Source organism: Plecotus auritus (assembly GCF_963455305.1).
Source record: "Plecotus auritus genome assembly, chromosome: 11".
In the NCBI taxonomy this organism is placed as follows: Eukaryota; Metazoa; Chordata; class Mammalia; order Chiroptera; family Vespertilionidae; genus Plecotus; species Plecotus auritus.
In genome coordinates this window covers 15,261,756-15,271,981 of record NC_137777.1, presented here as the reverse complement: position 1 = coordinate 15,271,981, position 10,226 = coordinate 15,261,756, and the positions used below count along the sequence as shown (strand labels likewise).

Here is a 10,226-nt window from a genome sequence, read left to right as displayed (position 1 = left end):
ATTTTACCTTTGGCAAGTGGGAATTTTGTCACTGGTTGGCACAAGTCATCTGAAAGGTGTTTGGGTTCTATACATAGACAGACACACGTGCACACACACACACACAGACACACACACACACACACACAGGCTGGATTAAGTCACAGAATGAATGCATCGTCTCCCATTTCCTGAGAACTTTGTGTCAATAAACACTTCTAACAAAATATTCCAAACCAGAATGGGTTTCTCTACACTGACTGCATTTCATAACCAAACCACGAGGAGGAGGGGAGAGGAAAAAAAAACTACCTGTTTGCTTTTCAGTGGCACCACAGCGCCCTCTTGCGGTAAAATCAGTACCTGTGCACGAAAGTCCTTTTTTATTTTAAAACATGTTACTTTATGCTTCCAGTAACATTAAAACCTGTACTGAGGCATAATTACTTGGAAAATCGACCCAAATATGTACCTAGATAGTTAAATGTGAAACCTGGCCAGTTGCATTGGTGAAAAAGGTAAGTGAAGGACGACCTGTCACAGAACTCTCCAGTCAAGTCCTACATACCAGGAAATGGTGAAGCACACGAAAGCTGCTCTTTGGATTTAATATTCTGGTCATTTCTGTTCACCCTCTGGTTAAACAAACGCTACTGTCAAGTTCAGGTAGTGTTGTACATACAATTTACAACACTTTTTTTGGGGGGAGGGGCCTAAAACTGGCAATACTCTTTGCTGCATTCAACTCCTTTTTTCACTTTTATCTTAGTATCTTCTTTTAGTTTCCTCATGCACACCATTTGTTGAAAGTCTGTGTTTTGGTTGTTGTTTTAAACTTTACAAGCAGTGATAAATCAGACCCAAAGTGGGTTTTGAATTAAAAGATAAAAAAATGTGATCTCGGTCATATTAGACAGTGTTTGCAAATTTCAGTTTGATATACTAAGATCCTGAAAGGGTAGAGGACACCTACACTGAAGCAGAACTTTCTGGTTCTATTGATGAATGATACATAATGCTTCTTCAGGGGACAGGGCAGGAAAAACTGATTGCCCATAATGATCCTAATGATATGATCTGTGTGAAGTAGAGAAGAATCACAATTTGAAAGGAACCGCAAGAGGCTCACAAATACTAATTCAAGGGCTCTATTTGGGGTTCACAGGAAGAATCTTTAAAAGGCAGTCTGATTGTAATTGGCTGACCGCTAGTCTCTTGGGTGTAGGTTAAAAATGTAGATTACTGCCTGCTGGTGTGGCTCAATGGTTGAGCATCGACCTATGAACCCGGAAGTCATGGTTCGATTTCCAGTCAGGGCACATGCCCAGGTTGTGGGTTAGATCCCTGGTGTGGGGCATTGCAGGAGGCAGCCGATCAAGGATTCTCTCTTATCATTGACATTCCTCTCTCTCTCTCTCCTTTTAATGCCTCTGCGCTCGCCAGCTGTGAGCCGGGCTTCTTGGCTGAGTGGCGCTCCCCGTCGGAGCGCACTGACCACCAGGGGGCAACTCCTGCATGAGCGTCTGCCCCCTGGTGGTCAGGTCGTTCCACTGTAAGAGTCACTTAGGCTTTTATTATATAGACATTACTTTAAAGGTACTACTTGATTTGTGCTCATTCAAAAAGCCATATGGATTATGTTCCACCAAACCACAGTGTCTGCTTCAGGGCAACTCCAGCAAGTACTATCAGAGGCAGGGAAATCCTCCTGGCTGAGTAAGTTAGGCTGCTGAAATTAGTATGCAACACCTAGACATCCTTGTCCAGCAATGACAAAATGTCCTGGGCTCCCCGGTTCCTGCCAAACACCAACACAACTTAATATCTCATGACCCACACCCAATGTCTTCTTTTTAATCCTCGCCCAAGGATATTTTTCCATTGATTTTCTTTAGAGAGAGTGGGAGGGAGGAAGGGGGAGAGAAAGAAACATTGATGTGAGACACATCAGTTGCCTCCTGCACACTCCCTGACTGGGGCTGGGGATTGAACCTGCAACTGAGGTACATGCCCTTGACCAAGAATCGAACCCACGACCCTCCGGTCCACAGCTCGAAAGACCTGGTCCAATATATTTTCTTTTTTAAAAAATAGGTTTTTATTGATTTTTTTTTAGAGAGAGAAAGGCAGAGGAATAGATAGAAACATCGATGAGAGGAACATCATTGATTGGCTGCCTCCTGCATGCCACCTACTGGGGATCAAGCCCGCAACCCAGGCATGTGCCCTGACCAGGGATCGAACCATGACCTCCTGGTTCATAGGTTGATGCTTGACCACTGAGCCACACCGGCTGGGCCCATGTCTTTTCCACATCACTAACTTGAACTCTGGTTATGGAATGCGTTTGGCTCACTTACACAGTAAGTACCTAGTGGAAGGCAGGAGACATGGTGCCAAGCAAAGATCTCAGCAGTCAGAACTCCGAGGTTCAAGTTCTGATTCCAACTCAAATTTTGTGATTTTTAACAAAGAAATCCCTTAACTTCTTTGACCCTCAGCCCCTGCAGTGTAGAACGGGGACCAGCAGTCCTCGCACCATGAACAGGGCAGGGATGAGGTGGCGAGTGTGCGCACCAGCGGAAGGGTCTCAGCTCTAGAGAACCAGCAGATTCGTCACACAAAGCAAGGCCAGCGATGAAATAGCCCCTTCCCAGGAAAGGGAGTTGCCAGTAACGTCAATAATCCACCACGACTGAGCTCGAGACACTCAAACTGCTTTAATGTTATGTTACAGACACAAGCTGTTATTCATCCCCGTCCCCACAATTACTTCTTTCTGGTCTTCAGACTCCACAGTGTCCCGGACCATGAAATTCCAGATCACCCACCAGTGAACGAGGAGCGACCAGCACTCCTCCAGGATTGTAAGTACACGTTTCAAGCACTTACCAGGCACCTTTCTAAGTTCTCTATGTGTGTGGGAACTTGCCTCCTCAGCACAGCAGCCCTGTGAGTGGGGAATCTCTAGGCCGTGAAGGAGGGACCGAATGTGGAGACCACAGAGCTGTTCAGTGGCAGAGCTGGGCTCTGGCTCAGAGCTACACTCAGCCACTCTGCTGGACCGCGTCCCTGAGAAAAGTCATAGCGGAAGTCCCGTATTTCCAGACCTACGCTGGGATTTTAAACTTGATACAATTCTACTTCCTAGTATCATAACAGTATTAAAGTCTAAACCAAACTTTAATATTGCGTAGGCCTACAAATCATTTAATCAACAAGACACATTGCCCATGATAGAGATTATACTCCTTTTACAGATCCTAAGACTCAAAGAATACTCGTAAGAAACAGAACTGGAATTTTATATCAAAAGCAAAACTTTTCAGCTTCCTCTTATCTGAAGGAAAACTGAAAATAAAATCTGCATTCCAAACAGGTTTACAATTAACATTAATGGATGACTTGACAGTAAATGTCAAAATGTAAGCATACACACCTTCCAATCTGCTTCCAGGATCTCTTACAGAAATACCAATAGAAGGAAACAAAGACATCTGTGCCAGATGTTTACTAAAGCAGTGTTTATACAAGCAAAAACTAAAACAAGCTGATACCCATCCCGTCAGCTGTATTATGGCACAAACACATGAGGGAAAACCACGCAGCTGGTTAAAAGAATGAGGTAGCTCTAGATACATGGACACATAAGGATATCTTGGGTACACTAGTAGAAAAAAGGTGACAGAATATGTGCAGTATGCTCTTATTTTTATTTAAAAATAAACTGTGTGTGTGTGTGTGTGTGTGTGTGTGTGTGTGTGAGTGTGACATATGCTGTGGAGATACAAAAAGGCCTGGAAGAATACATACATAAACTTCCTTGGGAAGAAGCAATTGGCTGGGGGTGGGAAGGTGGGGAGGGCAGGGAGGGCAGTGGAGGGAGCAGGCATCATCTCTCATGTTTTACTTTTAGAAGTCTATATAGTTTGAAGTTAACAATTACTTTTGAAATACAAGCGTCTTGGAGACTAATTTTCTAGAGAAAATGGGATCGTTTATAAATGCCCTTAAAATGAAATGTAAACTTCTTTCTCCCACTGAACTAGGCGGTGAGGGCACAGGAAGGGCAGCTCTGCCACAAAGCCCTCGTTTGAAAGCTCTAACGATGCTAAACTAGGTCGTGCACTAAGGCTAGCAATGCTTCTATCTTCAGACTATGTCATAAATGTCAAAATAAAGGCTTTTAAAATTGTAGATCTTTAAAATGTGTTAAATAGACAAGTGACTAAAGCTGCATAGTTCTGCTATACTTTATTCAAAATTGGCCCTACTTCCTAATGATTTGAGAACTATGAGTCTAGTGTCCAAATGTAAATGCCCATTCTGAAAGTGGCATAGCAAGTGAGCTATGATCCTATTCATTAAACTCCCAAGCTGAACTGTAATCTGAAGGGACGCACACCACATACACCTTTGCACAGGTCGTTTTATTCTCTCCTGTGGATGTCAACAAAGCTCAGAGATTTCATTTGAAACATTGAGAAAGCACATACCTGAATATTGTCACATTTCTTTACATCACGATTCAATAACTATTAAACAGGTATGTCTACTAAATATAGTGAGCAAAATGGTATAAATGTTTACACCATTCCCTTGTAAACAAGGCTTTTGTGCACAACAGTAACAAATGGAATTACGCATATCACAACATGGATGAGGAAAGACCTCTTTAAATAAACTATCCTATTTATAAATAGACTCTGATTTTTTCAGTACACATTTACAGACCTGATCAATAAAAAGAAACAAGACATACATTTTTCTTTCCAAAGAAAACGTTTGGAAGTGGACCACGATGGGAGAATTCACCTAGGAAGAAGGTCAGAAGCAAGCAAGGGTAATGGAGTTAAAGCACTGCCATCCTTCAGCCTATTCCTGTGAGCGTACACCCACACACGGACAGGGCTGTGGGGGAGCTCTTTTCACTTGAATTCCAGCAAGTTGCAGTCGATCTTGTAATACACATAGGGGTAGTATTCCTGCTGGCTCAGGTTTAAGCCGGGGATATCCATAGGCGCCTATGGAAATCAGACAAAACGCTCGATTATGTACTTACAGAAAAAGCAAGCGAAGAAGTCAAGTATTACCATGTACCTTCTATTAAACACCTCCTCTGGTCTAAGGTTTTGCATTTCTGCTAATTTAATTTGAGGTAGGCATTATCATCTCCATTTTGCAAATGAGGAAACCACCTCAGAAAGGTTGACTTGCCCTCGGAAACGCAGCGCAGTAAGGCCAAACTTCAAGCCTGCTCTGACTCCAAAGCCTGTGTGTGCTTACCTGACCCTGCCATCCCTTTTTATGTGCACTGTAAAAAATTATTTTTAAATCTCAGGCTTGGAGTATTGAATTTACAGGATAAAAGAAAATAAAGTATTGGATAAAAACAAGCGAAGCTTTGTTTTAAAGATATCATATATTACATATGCATGTTATAAGAATTTACTGTTAGGAAATTATGTAGCAAATATTTAGACCTTCTATTTTATTGACAATTCCATGAATATGCAGAAGATCATTTCTTGCACTTTCTTCTATCAAAAAAAACCCCTGATTTTTCATAGGTTCTAACTAGTACACATGTGAGATTTACCTCCTAAAGAGGGAAAAAATCAACATATTTGAAATAAAAAATATAAAAGCCCACTACAATTTTAAACAACAATGACAAAAAACACATATGCTTTATTTTCTGTTTGAAAGATATGAACACATACTAATTTAGAAAAACAATTTGCTTTACAACGCTCATCTATTAACTCATTACTTCTACCAAATAAAGTTAAAATAACTACTATTTTCTTCTCTGCAATTTATAATTTTTGTAAATAACTAGTATCACTGGTTGGTTCTGTATTTCTGCAACTATGAACATCTGGTTTAAAGAAAGATAATGACTGGCTTTTAGAAATCCCAGCTCTAACTAGCACAAAACAGGGTAAACAAGGTAAATTACTGGCAATGTTTATCAATTAACTGAGAATCTCAAAAGTACTTAGAAATAACTTTTAAAAAATGGGTATCATGGTATTCACTATCCCTTTTCTGTCTATCTTTTCCAATTTTTTCTGAAATTCATTCCAGTTCTTATTCTCCGAGGCTATCTAATGAGTACTTACATCAATGATAGCTGCTGCACTGCTATCTAGATGTTTATACAATTCATATAATACTTCTCTTAGCTTCTTCATTGTTTTCTTATTGGGCTGAAGTAGCATTGCTTGGAAGTTCACTGGCAAGCCATACCTTATAAGGAAGCAAAAATATAGTATGCAACACAAGCACACACACAGACTTTATTGTGAAAGCAAATATTTTCATACTTCTTTAATCACAGCTAATGGGGAAATGGTACCTCATTTTACAAGTTCAACTAATAATACATAGAAACTGAAGCCTTCTCTGGTCCTCATTGTCCACAAGGTATTTTTCTCTAAAATGAAAGCCAATTCTCTATTAGGAATTACTTTAATGACTCTTCAATTTTTAAGGGAACCTATGAATAAAATAGTGATAATGTGTAAACTTAATAAATACTTACAAGATAAACAATATGAGATTACCCACATCTACTTTGAAAATTCAAAGTTAATTTTAAATAGCATAGCTGCACGTAAGTCTGTAAGAATTTCTAATATGAGTAACATGTACAGAAGATCACAAGATGATTTAGATTTTATGTCAAAAATAGAGGCCCAGTGCATGAAATTCATGCACTCTGGAGGGGGTGTCTCTCAGCCCAGCCTGAACCCTCTCCAATTTGGGACCCCTCGGGGGATGTCTGACTGCCAACAGTCGGACATCCCTCTCAATCCGCGACTGCTGGCTCCTAACCGCTCACCTGCCTGCCAGACTGACCCCCCCCTAACCACTCCCCTGCTGGCCTGATTAACACCTAACTGCTCCCCTGTCGGCCCAATCGCCCCCAACTTCCCTCCCCTGCCAGCCTGGTTGCCCCCAAGTGCCCTGCCCTGCCGGCCTGATCTTGCCCCCAACTGCCCTCCCCTGAAAGCCTGGTCCCCCTCAACTGCCCTCCCCTGCTGGCCTGATCTCACCCCCAACTGCCCTCCTCTGCTGGCCAATTTGGTTCTGATTGGTCGGTTTCTATGCCAGTCAGCATCAAAATCTCCGCCTCCTAGGCAGCCATTGGCTCCTCAGTTCACCCATATTTGGTTCTGATTGGTTGGTTTCTATGCCAGTCAGCATTAAAATCTCCGCCTCCTAGGCAGCCATTGGCTCCTCAGTTGACCCAGATTTGGTTCTGATTCGTCAGTTTCTATGCCAGTCAGCGTCAAAAGCTCTGCCTCCTAGGCAGCCATTGGCTCCTCACACTTTACCCAGATTTGGTTCTGATTGGTCGATTTCTATGCCAGTCAGCATCTCTGGGCCTATCAACAGGGCCTGATCAGAAAGGCAGGCTGATCAGCAGCCCTGGTAGAGGCCTGGAGAGAAATGGAGGTGCAGCTGCTGGCCCAGCCCAGAGAGAAAGAGAGAGGCAAGTGCTGATCAACAGCTGCCACAGAGGCTACGGATCAGACCTTGCTTCTCTCTTCAGGCCTCTTTCTGGGCCTGATTCGCAGCCCCCTCGGCAGTCAGTGCTGGGTCACCGCGCCTGCTGCCGTAGCAGTCAGTGCTGGGTTGCCACAGCAACCCAGTGCTGACTGCAGGACTGACTTCCAGTTGGTCGAGCCTCTGGTCATGATGGACCCAGGGTTTTTATATATTAGGATATTAAATATTATAGGTTAAATGAAACAATGATTTCAAATAAGTCATTAGTATACTGTGTATAACATGTAAATATCTGAAAGATCTTCTCTTTTAAACAAACATTGGCTAATATCGTATGATCTACATTTAGCTTAAATACGTGAGAAGAGAACCTGAGAGTACAGCAGCAGGGAGCTCTTGTCCTAACCCAGTGTTAAGGGACATGACTCACACGCATGCAATAAGCTGGGTGACACTGACAGCCTCTCCTCACAATCGGCCCTTTGGTTTCTACAAGTCGATTTCCTATTACTGAACTGTGTGTTACAATAAAGGGGTCCAATATAAAGACTTCTATAAGCTCTTCAGATCCAAGTTTCTCAATTAACCTTCTTTACCTTAAAACAGACTCTACAAAAACCCTCAATGCTTTCACATGAATCCACGCAATAAATGCTTCACTGAAATTCACTTTCAGCCACCGCACAAGTGGTCCCTATAAAAGAGGAAAAAAATTACCACAAATCTGGTCTTGAAAATGGCAAGTAGGAATTAGATGAACCAATTGGCTTTATTAGATATTACTTGGTTAGGGTTAGTTTTCACCCAACTAAGATAATATGGCTTATAAAGTTCTTAGAAATAACTTTAAATGAAACTTGCTTTTCTTTTCTCTTTCATTACAAGAGAAACACCTTTTCACTAGTCACGTCTCCGCTTCCACACAATCTTTTGGTCTTCACAATAGTCCGATATTTGAAGATGGCAAGAAAGTGGACACCAAATCCATTCCTGTTCCCATTTTGCCTAGAACCGTGGTCAGCAAACTATGGCTCGCGAGCCACATGTGGCTCTTTGCCCCTTGAGTGTGGTTCTTCCACAAAATACCACGACCTGGGCGAGTCTATTTTGAAGAAGTGGCTTTAGAAGAAGTTTAAGTTTAAAAAATTTGGCTCTCAAAAGAAATTTCAATCGTTGTACTGTTGATATTTGGCTCTGTTGACTAATGAGTTTGCCGACCACTGGCCTAGAACATAATAATTCTCCAATGGTTTCAATAAATTGCTTCAGTAAAACATTGCAGCATTAAAAAAATTAGCCTCAAAAAAAGAAAAAGTCTTACTATTGGAAAGAGAAAGCTACTACTTAAATAAAGCTTCCACCACAGAGGTTCTAACCAAAACGCTGCATTTAAAATTAATTTTGAATATGGACTAAAAGGAGTAATTAATTTTAGGTATGTATTTTAAGACAACTACTCACAAATCTCAGCTTTAGAGAAAATTTATTCTGATTATTTAATAGAAAAATACTTAAAATCAAATGTCTTAAAAGCAAAATAGTTTTGCTTCCTTTTAAATCAAATAAAAGCAACATCAGATTTTCTTCTGCTTAACATGGGTAATGCTAAATGTTAAGAATACATACAAATTGCTTCTTCTTGTCAGTAGAAAGCCTGTTCATTTCTTCTTTATCTGCTTTCATCTCCTCTTCATTATACTGGAAATCACGAACAATGAATCTAAACATGGGGGGGCGGGGAACAAAATTGTCCACATGGTTGTACAGGTGATTTAATAACATAAAAAAACAAACAGAAAAAATAATAATCTTACTTGTTTTCCCTGGCTTTGTGTCTGAAGTCATCAACTGCCTTCCTAAACAAGGTGACATTACAAAGGTAACTGTCTTGGTCCTCTGAGAGCACACTATGGGAAGAAGACAAAGTCCGAGTAAAACTTATGTTATAGATTTGTTCTCTTTAATAGTGAAGACAGAATTCAGAAACATTGGAGGAGGAGGATGAAGAGCCCTCCCAAACGATCTCAATGCTATCCATCTGTATTGCCTCAAACACTGAGGACACTGAGTCTTGGACATTTTTACTCACCATAATAGCCCTGTATTACATTTTTCTGCATCCTAAACGGTATTAAACAGTAACTCAAGGAGAGTACCCACACTCTAAGAACCATGCTGTTCAATCCACACAGTTGACCCAGATTTGACCCTGGTCAGTTTCTATGCCAGTCAGCGTCAAAAGCTCCACCTCCTAGGCAGCCATTGGCTCCTCACACTTGAGGCAACCTTCCAGCAGCTGGGTGTTTCCAGAGTCTCCTAGCTTCCTTGCTGCATCCTCTTCTCTTCTGGAAACCTAATTCTCTCTCCAGGTCAGCCCAACCCCCTGGGGCCTGGCCCCACCCTCTGTACTGCCAGAACCTCCCACCTCAGTTCTTTCTTTTTCTCCCAGCACACTCTAGATCAAAAACTAACACAGACATCTAAATAGCCTCTGAAAAAAACACACTTTTATGCATCTCAGGGCTCCATGTTAGGCTTATTTTTATTTTTACTGATTTCAGAGGGGAAGGGAGGGAGAGAGAATCATTGATCCGGCTGTCTTGCACGCTCCCACTGAGGACTGAACCCGCAACCTGAGCATGTGCCCTGACCTGGAATCAAACCGTGACCTCCTGGTTCATAGGTCCATGCTCAACCACTGAGCCATGCCGGTCGGGCCATGTTAGGCT

The 10,226-nt window shown here is 41.7% G+C and overlaps 1 protein-coding gene across 1 annotated transcript in view; it reads right to left on the bottom strand.

The window, feature by feature from the left end:
* Window positions 1–2,675: 2,675 nt before the first annotated feature.
* Window positions 2,676–10,226, bottom strand: part of ATP6V1C1 (ATPase H+ transporting V1 subunit C1) — a 43,850-nt gene continuing 36,299 nt past the window's right edge. Inside the window, exons 9-13 of the mRNA XM_080646446.1 lie at window positions 9,312–9,404; window positions 9,124–9,217; window positions 8,094–8,191; window positions 6,105–6,231; window positions 2,676–5,003 (exon numbers count right to left, since the gene is read on the bottom strand). Of these exons, the coding sequence (XP_080502572.1) occupies window positions 4,908–5,003; window positions 6,105–6,231; window positions 8,094–8,191; window positions 9,124–9,217; window positions 9,312–9,404 (508 nt within the window). The 3' untranslated portion in view covers window positions 2,676–4,907. The remainder of the gene's footprint in view (window positions 5,004–6,104; window positions 6,232–8,093; window positions 8,192–9,123; window positions 9,218–9,311; window positions 9,405–10,226) is intronic.